We start from the raw sequence: 17152 nt of genomic DNA, 5'->3' as shown, positions 1-17152 counted from the left end.
ACAGAGGCGGCCCTTTTTGTTTGCTGTTCTTTGAAAATCCAAAGGAGCCGGCCTCCCTGAGGCAGGGTCTAATCCAGAGCAGCTCCCGCAAGGCCCTCAAGTCTCACATTCTGCACCTCAGCTTCATATTCTGAGACACAGCAAGCAGTGGGAAGACTTGTTCAACATTTATTCCTAGGCGCTTTTTTTTTTAATTTCCTCTGAAAAGAATATGAACACACTCCGGTCTTTACACTCTGCAGGAGCTAATCCCCCACTGGAAGCTTGGGGCGACCTCACTCCTTCTTGCGGATGTGATCTGTCGACACAAGTGTTCCTTCAGGGTCTTTGAAAGGCCCGCAGTGCATGGAAGGGCTCCCTCTTTCTCTCTCTCTCTCTCTCTCTCTCGGAGCACTATTACATTTTTAACTATAGTTTTAAAAAAGAAAACAATGTAGGAATTGCTTCCAGAACCTAGATGCCTGTGCGGAGGACTGTCTTCTCTTTGAGGCCAGGCGGCTTTTGCTGGCATGTCCGGCCAGCGTGTGTAGCCACTGCTATATGCTGCTGACAGAGGAGGGAACTTACTAAGCCCCAGGTCCCACCTCACACGATCAATGGGGAAGTATGTACGCTGCACGTTGAAAGAACCAAGGAAAGAAAATGATACTTTTAAAACTGGAAGTGCTTAACAAGTACTATTCACTAACTAAAATCACATTTTCCTTGAATATCTTGGTCCAGTATCAATTTCATTAACAAAGGAAAATCTGTCTGAAATGCTATCTGATCTTTTCTCATCAATGTGATGGAAGGTCTTACTTTTAATCCATGTATCGATGTGTACACATGGAAGTGTGTGTTTGTGTGTGTGTGTGTGCGCGTGCGCACTCGTGTGCGTTGTGCGTGTGTTCAAGAGCATGCGTGTATATCAGAGATAGCAGAGGACAACTTCCGGGATTCGGCTTCTCTCCTCACACCATGTACATCTTGGGATAGAATGTAGAGATTTATCAGGCTTGGTCCGTATCTTTACCTCTTGAAGTACCTCCATGGCTCAACCATGTATCCGTGTGCTTCATGCACAGCAGTATACGGAAATACATTTGATTACTGAGTCTTTGATGTCAAGAAGCTTCTCTTAGAAACCTAATTTATTTTGTGACTAGCAAGGTGGGGTTAAAAAGACGTTCCTCTTAGCATTGCTGACCTGTGGAGATGATTTAAATGACTCCAGGTGAGGAAGGCTATCTGCTAAGTTCCCTGCAATGCCCCTCCGCACATCTGCATGCCTGAGTCACGTGAATATTTTCTTAGCACAGAACAAGCAATATCCATCGCAAAGCGTTCTCAGGCCACTCTGGGATCAAAGGGGATCATGAGGCTCTGTCTCAGAATTACAGTTGCAATCCTAATTCTCCCCTCACTCTCTGATGAAGACTTGTGCTAGTTTCTTGGGTGGCCAGTTGCATGACAGATGTATGACATTGAGACAGGAAGTAAAATAAAATTCCCGTAACACCCTCAGTGGAAAGAGGCATTGTCACCAGTAAGACTTTCAGATGATGGCTTAAATCCCTTTGAATTTCCCTCAATCCTTACTGAGAACTCCAAACTAAACCTGAAAGGGGTAACTTAGTTTTCTTACTGAAGCCACAGACCGAACACCACTGTGGATTTCGGGGTACAGGGGTGTGATGAGTCCTAGCAGAATTCATTTAACCCTCTAGTCATCGTCCTCTAGAATGCTTCGTACCGATGGAACTGCAGGAGAGAGGGCTGAAAGACAGCATGCTCTTCCAGCAAGCATATTCTAAGGGCACTGTGTCCCTGAATCTGAACACCACTTGGTGTGGCCTGAACCCATGCCAGCTGACTGTGAATGGCAAGAGGACAGCAAAATGCCCTGCCTCCAGCCCCACTCACGCCCACGCATGTTAACAGCCTTGTGAGGTGAAAACAATGCATGAACAAATGCCTTCTACTCAAGAGGTCCACACAGGTGTGGCAGCTCCTGCGTGCCAACCCGCACTGTCTTTTTCTACTTCTAAACTCAAGAAATAGTCATGCCTTAGTCTAGACGACTCAACGTCATCCTTGACATGTTTTACTTGGTTCCTAGAGTGTCAGAAGATGCTGTTGGTCTTACTTTCAAAATATGCCTTGTGTTCAATTATTTCTCACCACCTCCACCACTTCCACATGGTCCAAGCTACCATTATTGCTCTCCTGGGTTCTCTAAGAACCCCCAAGCTCTCCCACACTGTTAGTGTTATAATCCACACTCAAAAGACAGAGCAACCCCACTACAACTTTAGTCAGAGCATCTCACTGCTGTTCCAGACTTCATGCCAGCCCCACCACCAAGCTCACAGAGTAAAAGCCAGGGTCCTCACAGGGGCCAGATATATGTCCCCTATTCACCCATATCTGGCTCATATTCTGCTCTGTCACTCACTCTGCCATAACCAGGCCAACTTCTGGGATGCTCTTCCAGATGCGAGGGGCATTTCCACCATGAGGCGTTAGGGGTTTAGTTCAACTGCCAGCAACGCTCTTGTCTAGAGTAGCATGCATCCCTTTCCCTCACCTCCTTAAATCTTTGGTCAAAGGCCAGCTTGCCAGTGAGGACTACTTTAAGTCATTTGCTGAATCTGTAGTCCTAAGCTCCAAGAACACCTGTCCTTTTCCTGCTTTAGTAGTTCCATAATGTATTACTGCTTGACCAACCTTTAATTATATATTTACAGTACCCTGTCCCTAGACATAAGCTCCATTGAGTGTAGGCTCTCTTGACTATTTCCTTCCTTCTGTGTTTATGGTACCTAGCAAAGAGTAGAAGTATGGTACTGGCCCAGAGTAGGTGATCAATAAATAAGAATTAAATGTCTATTTGAACTATGAGCTATAATTCAGAACTCTATGCCTTCGTGTGCTTACACCTACACTTTCTGTAACATACAGCATAGCCTCTACGGAGTTTGGAGCAGGTTGTATTCAAGAGGGAAATAAGGAAGCTCACAGGATTTCCAAAATCCTTTTGGCACAAACTCCACACATTAGGAGCTGAGTTTGGATCAGGGTTCTGGGACACAGAAAGCTCATGCCAGTAGCAAGATGTTTGTCTAGTCCGAGTTGTGAGGGAGGTGGGCATGGTTCCATTCTGGGGAAGAGAGAACATAGTGGCCTCCACGTTTGTGTTGCTGTAATGCCAACTGCACTTTCATCTCCAGCACAGGCATTGCCCTCACTGAAAACAGATCTCCCCCTAACAAGGGTGTCAAGAGCATAAAGGACACTTTCCAGGAGAAACAGCAAGCAAGGAGGAAGCCCAGATCTGTGTCTTCTTTTGAGCATGGTTTGAATTAGGGTAAAATAGAAATGTCGATAGTGGTGTGTTCTTTAAGGATTTTCTTTTTTACAAGGAAATTAAAGGCAACAAGGAACACATCAGCATTGTGGTGAGCAGTATTGAGGGCATTTATGGGGTGGGTGAGAGAGAGAGAGAGAGAGAGAGAGAGAGAGAGGAAAAGCCAACTTCTTCCAAGACAAAGCTCTTCACCCATTGACAAACCCATCTTCTGTCTGTCTTTTATCTGTTTCTTTCTTGTGGCATATCAAATTATCATTTCACAGATGAATGAGTTTGGTGACAGGAAAATACAGCATCACTGAAGCAAGTGTTCTCCCTTCCCCCCCCCCCGGGATTGTCTAAACCTATCCCAAATATGTCTTTCACCTTAACCATTTCCCAAGCATCAGTACCAACTCGAAATAAGTTCAGCTAGAAGTTTCTGCAAGTTTACATCAGCCTGAATATTCTATTATTGTTTTAAAGGTAGTGGTTGGCAGGAGATCGATGATAGAAGAAAACTTTATGGTTCTAGACATAATTTCAAATAAGAAAATTTAGAAATTTCACACAAAGTCCACAGTCACATAAAAATCTATAGTTTTTAGGCTCATTATTCTAATGATTATTCTAACGCATACTGCACTACTGCAGAAGTGATCGGGTTGATTGCACAATGCTGTCTCTTTGATATTTTTGTTTACAGTATGGCTCCAACAGGACTGCCTCCCTTCAGAGCAGAAACTCCGCCATTTTCTCTCTTAAAGTGGCAGGCAGGGAGGCAGCCACATAGTGGGTGCTCAGTGGAGACCAGCTGACTTTGCTTCTCTTTTTTCCTCAACAATCCTTTAAAACTTTGGCAAGGGCTTTGAAACTGTGACCAGGCAAAGAATTGGCCAGGAAAGGAGACCGTGGTAGAGTGGCCCATGTGTGTTTGCATTATGTATCACAGCAAACCGTATTTCAGAAGTTTCGAAAGGCATTCTTTAAAAGGTATCTGGTGTGAGCGCGTGTGGATTCAGAACTAAAGTAGATTCTTACAGTTTTCATCCTGGGCAATGCATTGTAAAGGAATCCCAAAGAAAGACGTATAGCTGTCATTGTACCACACCAGAAGCTCGGTGCCCCTGGGAATATCTACACAGGCTCGGTAGAATATATTCGACCTATTTAAAACAAAAGAAAACCCAACTTAGTAAGGCGAAATGCTCATATATCCCAACACATTTTTATTGCCCCCCAAACATCCTGCCCAGCTCCACCTAAACCGTTTATAATGAATCTCCGCCCATCTCGGTATGCGAGCATTGGGGGAAGGCTGTAACTCGCCATGATAAACAATGTGCACGTTATTTCCACAGTGCCCTCCATACAGGGTCTCAAGGAGATTCTATCTCACACCAATGAGAAAATTCTTCCTGGTGGCAAACTCCCTCTCAAATTGTAGAACCAGTGAGTGCTGCCCCAACCTCAAATGTCAATGAATACTGTTGACTTCTTCTCTGAAGAAATAGCACCAAGTGTACTCTGGCTCCTTGACACCGGGAGTTCCCAAATTTATAATAAAATGGAGCAGTTTTGGTGTTAGAAGGGCTAAGGGAGCAAACATCTCTCCCGTTTGCTCCTTCCCCCAACCCCAGCCCAAAGTGTGATACAGGAGAAGAGAAAAGCCCTCTTGTATGAAATGGATGGAAATTCAATAAATACAAGAGGAGCGCTCTACTCGGGGTTGAAAGATTATACCCTGGATGATGGAGAGAGGGTGCCACGAAATAAACATCTTTTACGACAGCAGCTTTGGCGCCGTTAAGAAAAATCTACAGATTTTTAAAAGAATGAGGGGCCAAGACTGGTTTCCTCAATGAAGGATTGTTACAAATATTAGCCTCAAGTTCCAGATAACAGTGTTTAGGGTTGGTGGGCCTTAAATTTTGCCTCTCTGTAAGGAATTGGCTGCAACGGCGTAATTTGTTCCTTGTAGAACACTGCAGACATAAGGAGAATCCTTCCCCACATTTTTCATGGCAGTGAGATACGCACTTGTCAACATATTTTGTCACCACAAAGTGGCTCTTGGCAATAGGATCATACAGATCAATAAAAAAAAAGTGCAGATTCCCGATATTTTACTTGCAGCTGCGAAAATTTCATTTATCTTGTTATTTTCCTTACTTACTGCCATTCCGTCTCACGAGGGCACTGCTAGCTAAGCAGAACGTTTTCCCCCCAACATTCTATGAATATCTGACAAAAACTCCAGCCACTTGTCCAGCCCTCACTGCCCTTCCTGCTAACGGCATCTCTCAAAGCCTCGAGATTTATTAATCCTTTCCACTGCTGCATAAAAAAAGAGAAAAAAATCAAAATTGGAACCGAATTATAGATCACTGACATCTCATAAGTTGAGAAAAATCGAGTCTGCTTTGTCCTTCCTCCTTGTAACATTTCATCTCTGGGTTTGCCTTCCCTGAATATAAACACAGCGCCCAGCAAATGAATGTGTTAAACTAAATGACCACTTTGCCGCTGAAAGACCAGAACTGTTTTGGAGCGATGGGTGGTCTTCTGAGGCACAGTGTAGGCCAAGGCGGGGGTGGGGGGGAGCGTGTAAGCGTACACCGTTCCTTACAAGCACCCAGAGCTTCCAAAGCTTGCAGAAATCCCGGCATGCTGAAGCACATCAAAGGGATTTTTCCCTTTTCAGATAATATTTCCTTTGCTGACATGTACTTAGTATTGTGGTTGGATGACTCATAAAGATAGCTTCATGGCGTCCCAACGCAGTTGAAGCAGAACACATGCCAACAAACATTATTGTCAGCCTCAAAATAAAAACAAAACGTTCAGCTAAGGGTCAATCAATCAAGGGCGCTTTGAAGAAAATTCCATTTAGATATTACAAATCATAACAGAATGAATTTAAACCAGCTGACTTTTTGTGAAGAGGACATTCATGTACAATAAAAAATTAGGCCGGCTCTTCAGGGTCCAACTTTTCTATTTTCTTACTTTTGGACGTGGTCACTCGTTCTGGATGCCAGTTTTTTTTTTTTTTTAAATTGTGTTTTTGTAGCTCGTTGTATAAAGATCTGCAGTAATCCGAAACAGATAGGCCGAGAGAGCTCATAGCTTAAGCGCCCTCATGAAAGGAGAGTTGTAAAATCCACTTAATATTGACAGATAGGTAATGACTTACTCATGCCCCTTTCCCGGAGGGGTTTCTTGTCCCAAATTTAGAATTTGCCTCAAGAGTTCCCTTGGCATTTATTACATTAGTGGCCAAACTATCTCTCGCTGAGTGGATAAACATAATATTTGCTAATTTTGTAGCTCAGGGTTGCCTAGAAACTCCCTGATGGCAGAGGTGTGTTGCCATGCCCCCCCACCCCCGTGTCACCCCACAGCCTCTGTACCATTTCATGTGAGCCATTACTTAATGAAACTGCATGGGAAACCCAGACAATGAGTCAGACACTATCCAAGTATGTTCGTTTTAGAACTGGAGACCTTCGGAGACCAAGCCAGATCTGTGCACCCTTTAAGCTATAAAGAAAAGAAATTTAGAAAAAAAAATTATTTTAAAAAGGAAAATAAATAGCTCCAGGCAGAACTCCAAGTTGCGGAGCACAAGGCTCTCGGCTTTGATGTGTCTGTGGTACCCAATAAAGCTAAACGGTTGCTTCTGACTCTGAAGGGAACACGGCTGTTTATAACTGAGCTCATATATTTATAAGGCACATGTTTTCGAGGGATTCTGAAAGAAGGCGGCTTAGGGCTGGGGATTTTTTTTTTCTGTTTGATTTGTTTCTGCCTTCTCATCTTGATTCCAGCCTTCCTGAGGAACGGGTGGGCTGGGGGGTGGGATAGCAGGTGCATTGGGAAGTGGAGACAGTGCTCCAAGCCTCCATGCCTGTGTGGATGCCTCTGCCTGGGTCGGTCTGTCCTGGTCTCTGCCCACTCCTCTTAGGAGACAGTAGTGGGGGAACGGGGTTAGGGGGAGGCTCTTTTCTCTAATTTGAAACAACAGCATCACCTGGAACTCAGTTGAACTCATCAAAGGGTCAGCCCCAGATGCTCTGGAACCTTTAGAGAGCAGGAAAGGTCATAGTGGCTCAGTCCTACTGCTGAGCATGGCCAGTTTGGGAAAAACTGGGTTCTTGGGTTTTCCAGACTCTTGTGAAAATGAAACTTATTCTCTCCGAGAGAGAGACTGATGGAGACCAGAAGGAACAGATGTGGAACTGAGTCTCCAAGCTCCCATGTGTGTGTGTGTGTGTGTGTGTGTGTGTGTGTGTGTGTGTGTGTGTGTTCACATCTGCTGGGGCTGACCTCATTCAGGTCAGTATGGACTTTCAGAATAGCTGTGTCCTGTGCACACACTCAAAGAGGGCATGTGCTAGTACCTTTCTTTCTGAATGACCATGAAACACTACCACCAGGACCAAGGCAGTTTCAGAAACCCAGCAAAGAACAACCGGTCTACATATAGCACACTGCAGGGTGTTCTCAACCTCTCGCAGCCAGCCTGCGTTTGCATGTGCAAGCCGGAAGGGCTCCGGTGGTAAATCAAGACATACTTTACCTGTACTGAACTACTGTTAGATTCTGTTCTCCACAGTGCCTTGCACATCGGATATACCTCATCCAGCTCGACTTACTAGGCTCCCCACCATCAATAAAGTGCTGAAGTGTCCCATCTTGATCATAGATCTAGAGAAGAGGTCAGAAGGTCAAGTGGTTAGAACGAATCATCAGCAATCACTCCCCTGTTTCCCTCTGTGTCTTTCCATGTCAGCTGCAGAGATTTACGGTCCTTGGGTTTGCTAGTGCCTATCGATGGTCATGGAAACGCAGTCAGGGTAGCGGGGAAAATATTTTTTGGTAAGGCAAGTCGATCACATTTTCCTTATCAAGCCAATCTTCCCTGGATTAAACATAGTTGCGCTATCTCAAGGATGTGACCATATTTCCCAAAGAATATTTAACCTATTTTGACAGGCTAGTCTTAAATAATGAGCTGCCGGATAAACAAAGCAAGCTGAGAGGAGAGGCGCACTGACATGATTAGAACAAGCACATAAAAGGGCCTCGGTCTCCAGCATGCAACTGTTCAAAAGCACCCGAAGAAGGCAGTCACTGTCCATCCACCGCGCTGGGCGACCCCCAGCAGAAGGCAGCCAGGAAGTTGTAGAACCATCGAGGACTGGTAAAAGAGAGATTCTGGGATGAAATAAAGGGACAGTCCCCTCACAGGAGATGGCAGTCTCTGAAGTCCTTAAGGGAGGAGTCATCCCAAAGCATCCCCAGAAAGAGAAAGAGGGAAACTGCTGTCTTGTATGGAGATTATATTTCTCAATCAAGCTCACTGTCACCATTATCGCCTTTGGTAAACCCCAGCAGATTCCTCAGGATAGGAAAAAGAAAAGAAAGTCTGCTTCGAATCAGGCAGGAAGCACAGGACAGAAAAAAAAATATTCGTGCAAGTAACTTCCTCAGTAATGCTAAAGGTGGACACACTTGTGCCCCTCCAGAAATGACATGGTGTCCCAGAGTAGGAGAAGAAGCAGTTTCATATCCAGCAGTAGTTCTCTAAGATTTCCCCAGATGTTGAGGTAGTCAGGATGCACAAGGCAGTTCAATAGTTTCTTGGGAGTCTGGGAAGATAGTTGAGTTGGTAATATATTTCCCGCAAAAACCTGAGGACCCAAGTTCAGTCCCCAGCACACACATAAAAAGCTAGGCCAGATGGCACATACTGTAATCCTGCCACTGGGAAGGCAGAGACAGGTGAGGGTGTCCCTGGGGACTGATGACCTATCAGCCCACCACAATGACAAGGTCCAGGTTCCAATAAAAGACCCTGTATTACCAAACAAGGCCAACAGCTCCTGAGGACCAACACCTGAGGTTAACCTCTGGCTTCCACACTCACATGTATTCACAACACATGAACACACACACACACACACACACACACACACACACATCCTTTCTTAGGAGTGTGGACTTTAGAAGGACAATGGCAGGACTAAGTATATTTTGACTAGAGTTAGTACAGCCTCCTGGGAACTGAAGAGGGGTTTCCCAAAGCATCCTGGGAAACCACACCTCCTTTTCTGAGCCCTCCCACTTTTCCTCTCCCAAACAAACAAGCAGAATAAGTCTTCCAGAGAAAAGCTCACTGCTTGATCATTCATATTCATTCAGGTCAGTGTTTCCGTTCTGGGGGCCCCGGGCTTTGATGAGGGTTTCCTTTTGCAGTCACTGTGAAGCATCAGAATGCACACCCTGCTCTTCTTGATGCTCTGTCTGCTCCCCAAACTACCCCCACCGATAAAAGACAAAGGTTAAGCTAGTAAAAACAATCGTCTGCAAATTTAGGCCCCATACCAATACCAAGACAATCACAGCTGATAATCAGCTCAGCCTGAAAGGAGGGAAAAGGTCCCTGGATTGTGATTCAGCAAATAAGTCTTCCAGCTCCTGCTTTGGAGCAGCAAATGGAAACACGTTAAATGGCTAATCTGTCCGCTGCTGCACAGCAAGCCAAAGACAGGTGTCCCATTTAGATTAGATTGAACTAATTGTCTTTGTCGATGTCTCATATTCTTTTATTGTTAATTTGCTGGATTTTTTCTTTCCTAAAGACAGTCAGTCCAGCCGCATTCAAAACTCTCACCCCCGAGACTGCTATCAACAGAGATTGAACAGAACTATCCTGGCCCCTCAGCAGCACTATTGATCATTAATGGAATAAAAAGTTTTGATGGAATTGTTCTACCCTTTCCCTACAAAGATGCCTGGCATAAAAGCTGCTGGTAACAGTTACTACAAAACACCATAAGAAGCGAGTGCAACACTCCTGCTGGGTGCTCCCAGCCAGGATCCTCAGTGGCAAGTGACATTCGCTAGGTAGAAAGGCCTAGCTGAGTGTGAGCTCAGCTGAACACCATCCACTCGCAAGCCTATCCTGACTGAGCTTTAAACAGATTTCCTGTTAAACGTGTTTCAGCATCACTCTCCCTAAAGAAATATGTCCACATAGAAACCCACCATTTTGGTCTCCTACTTGCCCTAAAGAAAAAAATAGATCGTTGTGTATCAGGAAGTATATTCTAAAACAACACGTGGCATGAGGCCAGGCCTTCCAGGCTCTGGCTGGCACTGATTGTAGTTTCACAGAAAACCAGGATGATCCCTCACACCTTCTCCAGTCTCCTGGCTGAGTGCCTAGGGGTAAAGACACTCATCTGGCCTTGACTCTGCTCTCAGTCTTTGAGGCGTGGCCACCACCAGATCCATGCAAATTTTTTTCCTAATGGTTTTTGGGGACACTCACCTCCTCCTCTCCACTGTTAACACTGTAGCTCAGATGAAAGGCCCCTTCTCACCAGAACTAGGGCAACAGTCCCTTGACCTACCTTCCTTACAGGATCTCTAAGGTATTATCTAAACTGTAGCTGACAGCGTGATCCTTCAAGCACAGATCCAACCACACCTGGGAGCACAACACCTGATTTGGGGGGAGGAGTGAGAGGGGTGTGGGGGGAACTGTCACAAAGGTATGCATTCCAGGCCTTACAACACCTATGGGATTTCCTCAGGGGGCTTACTACACTGGTACGGCCAGCATCCCCTGCTGTGGTTGAGAGACCTCAGGGTTTTGCACTTTCCTCAAGACTGCTCTGAGCCCTTCTGGTCTGCTCTGTCAAGAGTGAACATTTAGATGCAGCCATTCTTGGCATGATCCAAAAAGAACTTAAAAAAAAAAGTTGACGCCTTTGCTTTTTCTTCAGTACAAAGCGCACACACAAAGAGGGCGTGCTCATATGGAGTGCTAAGCAAAAACTAAAGGCGTCTCCCCAGGCCGGAGCTGACAATGTGCACCTTGTTAGTCGTTAAGGTCTGTTAGCTTTGTTAACGCTTAAGAGGAGACTGTGCCGAGTGGAGATTTGTCTCTACAATCTCTCAGTTCTAGAAGCCATGTTAGGCGTCGTAAGTGTATAGATATTTGGTCATTCAAAGATTTCTGATGGGGTTGAAGACTGATTATACTCTCATAGCCTAGCAGGCTGTTTAACTCTGAATATGCATGTTTTATTTGATAGTTATCAGACAGTATACAAGCTAGCCAAGATATAATATAGATTTTAAGCCTTTCTTAAGCTGGAATGGATAACTAAATGTTCTGTTTAACTGATATAGTGATGCACTGGGTGTTGAGTATATCATATGCTTTATGCATTGTAGAAAGGTAATAATTGTACTCAATTTATATATAAGTGAAAAGGCTTTTTAACTGGACAAAAAGGGGGAAATGTTGTGGTTTGACTTGGAGTTATCTGTATTTTGATGCTAATTCCACTGCCCCAAAGACAGCTGCCTAGTCACTGTCCTCAGGAATCAGGTGACTTCACCAGAACCTTCTCCCCTTTGGGAATTTGTAAAGTACAGGTGAGGGGCAGGTACAGGATAGAAGGAGGCCTGTCATTGGAGGAGAAGGAAGGATGGGCGGGAGAGAAGTTTGAAGGAAGAGGAGGAGACTGGAACGGAAAGGAGGAGAGGAGAGGCAGAGAGAGAGAAGCAGTGGCAGGACAATGGAGGCTGACGTAAAGATTCTGTTCTGTGTATTTACAGGTTGTTATCAATGTTCCTGAGGGATGGATGGTACTGGGCTTTGTATGTTTAGGTGGGCAATTATATCTTACCAATTGGGTCAAAGATTAAAAAAAAAAAAAAAAAAAGAGCCTGGTGAGGAAACAAGCTGTGTGTAGCTCATCTCCCGGACAGCAGACGGCCTCTTCTAGGGAGAAGGAACTCCAAATGAGCCCGGCCCACAGCGTCGGCCCAGAGTGGCAGCTACAGTTACAAGTACAGGAAGTTGTTCTTGGAGGCTGAACTGACACCCATATTTGTGGGACACTGACATGAAATTTTAAGTGAGATACCTGATAGCCGCCCCCCGCCCCCCCCAAAAAAAACTCAAGGAATTTAAGAGATGAACTATGCCAAGACCTAGAGTTACTGCTTTTTGTTTTAAATGTCTTTCAAAGGATTTTAAATAAGCAAGAAAGTATTTTTTTAAAAAATCACTCAGAGGGTTTAGACACCGTCTTCAGGACCTGTGGGAAATGTTGGAAAGGTCAGAGGTTGTTTGTTCATTCAAGTTGTGAGCATATGGTCAGGGGTGTTGACTTTAGATTAAGGAAAAGAGTCATTCTGCAAAAAACACCTAACAGCACAACATTGCCAGAACTATGCAAAAATGAAGAGTGTTCTAATATTTTCTCCATTCTTTTCCAAAGCGAAGCAATTAACTTTTAAGGTGGGAGAACTTCATGAGAAGAGCCATATAGGACACCAGGCCAAGGATGGGTGGGGACAGATCTTGTAGCTCTAAGCTGTAGAATGGATTGATTAGTATTTGCTGTGGAAAAGCCAGTTCCTCTATAGCCAATGTGGAGGGCTCCTTGACACTGCCCCACTGGAGGACACTTTGACACTATATCTATAAATTTGAGGATGATTATATTCTACGGTTTATCAACAGTCTAGGGAAATACCCCAGTGAAGTTCTGTGGAATCTGAGAGATGGGTTCAAAGGACTTCCTGAGGAACTGCTTGGAATAGCAAAGAACTAGAAATACTGGAAATATCTTCCACCGGAAGAGTAAGTTGTCTTATCCACGCTAAACCTTTTGTTTAATACGTTTAACTTTAATGAGTTAGACCTGTTTGTATTAGGAGGCAAATATTAAAAACATAATGTTGATTGGGGGGAAAGCAAAGCTATTACGCTACCATTTGTTGGAATTACCGACAGTGCCGTGAACAGTGCATGTTTGTGTAGTGCACAGTAAGTATACATAAACACACAGCAGCAAAACTGAAGCTGCAGCAGGACTCCTCACAACTTCCACCAAGAAGAGGCCTTCGGAAGCGAACACGGGGTGGGGGGCAAGGCGGGATTGCCCTTTGCCTTAAAGGCTTCATTTCTTTGAAAAAAAAAATCTGACACAAATGTAGCAAAGCGTTGTTACTTGGCCAGTGGTTTTGGTCTGTAGGTGAATATCTGCAGTGACCCCTTTCCTTCCTTCTTTTTCCTTTCTGTGTTTACTCTGGAGATTAGGCCCCAGGACTCCCACCAGCTAAGCCCTGACTCAAGGCTCCAACCCTAAATTCTGCTCTGCTTTCTGATCAAAGAAAGAAACATATAAATTGAACCTAGGAACCTGTGCCTTCATTTCTGGTCTCTCTCTCTGTGTGTGTGTGTGTGTGTGTGTGTGTGTGTGTGTGTGTGTGTGTGTGTGTGTGTGTGTGTGTGTGTTGTTAAGATAAGAGCCTGCCTGTTAGGAGAGGTCAGGAGCTCATCTGAGCATCCCCTATCAGGCTCTAATTTCCTTAGTGATCACTGCTGCTATTTTAAATCTGTTGCTTCTGGGCGGTGAGTCTCTTCTATCTTGAATCAAGTAGCAAGATAAGTAGTAGGTAGAGGTAATTCTTACTTTTAAAAGGGTCTAAGTTTTTGTTTCCACAATATCAGCTGTTACACCATACGTGTGGCTAAAGATCACACAAATTCTCTCACTTCTGACCATGTTCCTCATTGACTGAAAACCTCCATGAGGCAGGCATTGAGCCTCCTTCTCTCCCATGCTTACATTTTCCTGGACCAAAACTCCCGAGGAGAAGGAGTAGGACAGATGGACGGACGTTAAGGACACCTGGAAGGTAACTTGACTCCAGCTTAGCCACTTGGGAAGGCTACCAGCTTGTATTAACTGCAGTGAAGAGCACAGGGCAGCCAAGCCAGCAGCTGACCCATTTTATCACTACTGGAACGGTACCACCTCCTGAAGGGTAGGAACCTGAATGAACAGGGTCAGGCAGGATTTGCAAATGAGCCACTGACACTTTCGTTTGTGTTAACAAAAACTTCAAATGTGACCTAACTTGATTTTCATCTTCTCTTGAAAACTCAAGAGCAAGCCTCCAATCGTGCTGAGGAAAAGTGGCCCTTCCAATCTTCTGAATTCCTAACACCACTTCCTGGCTCAAGGGACATTTACTTCACAAGAAGCCTCCGGTAATTTACCTGTCTAGCACTTACTGACAACCACAGCTACTGGGGAGTCAGTACTATCTGTGAAAACTGCTGTAGCCAGAAGCACTTTGATAGAATCCTGAAGTAACTGCCTTAAAACACTGCAAACATCAATCCCTTCTGTACTGCTCTGAAGCCTTTGTCTTTCCAGAGTAAGGCAGAACACACCTCCCAACACGTGCACGTACACGTACACGCACACTCACGTTCTAGTTCTATCAGCACAGGTTTTAAGTAAAAAAAAAAAAGTGACTCGTAATCAATTCAATAAAGTCTTGAGCAGAGCACAGTGGTGTGTGCCTACAATCACAGCACTCGGGAGACTGAGTCAGGAGCATTGCAAGATCAGCCTGAGGTACACAGTGAGACCCTGGCTTAAAAAGGGAAGGAAGGGAGAAAGAGAAGGAGGGGGGGTGGGGAGGAAGGAAGGAGGGACGGAAGAAAAGAAGGAAGGAAGAAGAGTTAGTTTAGAGAGGTATTAAAGGTAACTTTGCTGGAAAAGCAGTAGCATCTCCCAGGGTTGAAGAAGGAGGACTTAGTGAGAGCATCGCAATAGCTGCATAGATCCTGACACCGCTCCTGGGGCTTCTGCAGGAGTCCCGAGTTGACTAGGGGGAGGGGAAAGATAAGGCAATTCTGCTAGGATGCTGGGCACTGTGGCTAACGCTAGAGCACAGGAGATTCAGCTTAGACTCAGAGAACCAAGGTCTCTGAAAGCTAGTGACTTAGACCTGTGAGAGGACTGGTCAGCAACAGACCAGTGGACAGTCTCCACCTCCCCACCTGTCCCAGGGACTGCTGAGGCCGCCTCCTCTTTTTAATTCTGAGTGCCCTGAAGAGGCCCAAAAGCTTTGAACAAAAGACACCTGAATTACAACTTAGACACGAATTTGTTCCTCTCCGTACCTCAGGACCGGTGTTCTGTTCTCATAAGGAGTAACCAGGTTTCACCGGAAGACATGCTGGGGCTGCGGTTCTCGACCTTCTTAATGCTGAGACCCTTAATGAGTGCCTCATGCTGTGGTGACCCCAACCCCAAAGTTATTTTCATGGCTACTTCACAACTGTAATTTTGCTACTGTTATGCATTGTAATAATAATGTAAATATCTGTGTTTTCGATATCTTAGGCGACCACTGTGAAAGGACCATTCAGCCACCAAAGGGATCCCACAAGCTGAGAAACATTGTCGTAGATTCTATCTCCTTGTCCTCAGTCTTGTCCTGTCTCCCTCGAAGATGCCTTGGGCCCTGGCATTTGGTTATTTGTTCAGTTGGAGACAGCTTTCACCAAGCAGCTGAGATGAGAAAACGGTTTGTACTCAAGCACCCAACACTGTCCCTGCTTGGAGGACCTCCGTGCACACAAGAAGTGCAGCTTCGTAAAACCTTGGAGGGTACTTAACGGCTCAGAAGGAATCATTCCTAAGTGCCAAGAAACTGAGGGAAAAGCACTAAGGACTCAGGTCAAGAAACAAATGGCACTCTCCTTGAGGATAGTAAATCTTTTGATTCTCTGACCAAGGAAGGTGAGTTTCCTATGGTGATTAAATAGTCAGCAGGGAGAAGTCAGTGGGAGGTTCCCAGGGGTACCTGTGAGCCCCAAACTGCTTTTGTTGTTTTTAATCTCTTCACACCTGAGAGAGGATGGGGTGGGGGTGGAGGGGTCCTGAGACTTCATCGGTCAATTCTCATACTGTCCTTTTACACTTCTCCATCTTTCTGTAAAATTCAAAAACTAGACTTTATTTTTACTTTATGTGCATTGGTGTTTTGTCTGTTTGTGTGTGATTTACATGTCTGTATGGAGGATGTCAGGTCCCCTGGAACTGGCATCACCAGTTGTAAGCGTCCATGTGGGTGCTGGGAATTGAACTCCGGTCCTCTGGAAGAACCACCAATGCTCTTCACTGCTGGTCCACCTCAACTGACTCAACCTAAAATTAGGGTTTTAAAAGTCACACTTCCCGGTAACTTGAGAAACTCAGGTGAAAACCCTATGATTTGCCAAGGCGGATGAAAATGTGCTCTGTGTTTCAAAAGAACAACAGACTTAATTATTTTGACCAGGAAGCTAATCGTAAGGAAGCTACTCTTCATGGAAGCAGATTTTCCTCTCAATACATGTGATAGAGGAGCTCTTATGTATTACAGATTAAAGTAACTAACGGGAACCAGTGTAGTTAGAGGTGATTACACGGATGTGCCTAGGGGTGTCAGTCCCGATACATATGAGCTGTAGCCATGGCTCCATCCTAAGTAGTGACACTGGGCACTTGTTTAGCCTTAATGAAGCTCTCTACTGCAAGGATCAAGGTGACAATCAAATGAGCCAGTGTGTGTAAAGACTCAGCACCCAGGGACCGCTCCAAGAACATCAGTTATCTTAGGGCAACACTAACTGGATTGGAAGGGCCTACCTAGGCAGCATTCAGTAACCACTAGTGAGCAGCTGTCATAATAAACGTGTAGCATGCTGGTGTCTCGCTCAATGGTTCAGTGTTCACCTTGCATGTCTGAGGACTTGGGTTTAAAAAAAATTAACACGGTATCGATATTGACATCTGTCAATGCAGTCTCCTAAGGTGACAAGACCAAACACTCATTGAAGGCAGAAGTGTATTTCATCGTTTTTAAAATTTAACCGTACACGTTTTTCATGCAGCAAAAAGAATAAGAAAATGATTTAGGAGGCCAAAAGGGTAAAAAAGTTAAATG

At 44.9% G+C, this 17152-nt stretch overlaps 1 protein-coding gene across 3 annotated transcripts in view; it reads right to left on the bottom strand.

Moving 5' to 3' along the window:
- The window catches only part of Prdm6 (PR/SET domain 6), a 104474-nt gene that overhangs the window by 25363 nt on the left and 61959 nt on the right, over positions 1-17152 (bottom strand). For 2 of the 3 annotated variants that reach the window (XM_008772191.3, XM_008772189.3), the window contains exons 4-5: positions 7914-8041; positions 4373-4497 (exon numbers count right to left, since the gene is read on the bottom strand). The exons of the other annotated variant lie outside the window; for it this stretch is intronic. In XM_008772191.3, the coding sequence (XP_008770413.1) occupies positions 4373-4497; positions 7914-8041 (253 nt within the window). The remainder of the gene's footprint in view (positions 1-4372; positions 4498-7913; positions 8042-17152) is intronic. 3 annotated transcript variants of the gene reach the window in all.

The sequence above is a fragment of the Rattus norvegicus genome, chromosome 18 (assembly GCF_036323735.1).
Source record: "Rattus norvegicus strain BN/NHsdMcwi chromosome 18, GRCr8, whole genome shotgun sequence".
In the NCBI taxonomy this organism is placed as follows: Eukaryota; Metazoa; Chordata; class Mammalia; order Rodentia; family Muridae; genus Rattus; species Rattus norvegicus.
The sequence above is the reverse complement of the archived record's forward strand: the minus strand, read 5'-3'. Positions and strand labels throughout refer to the sequence as shown.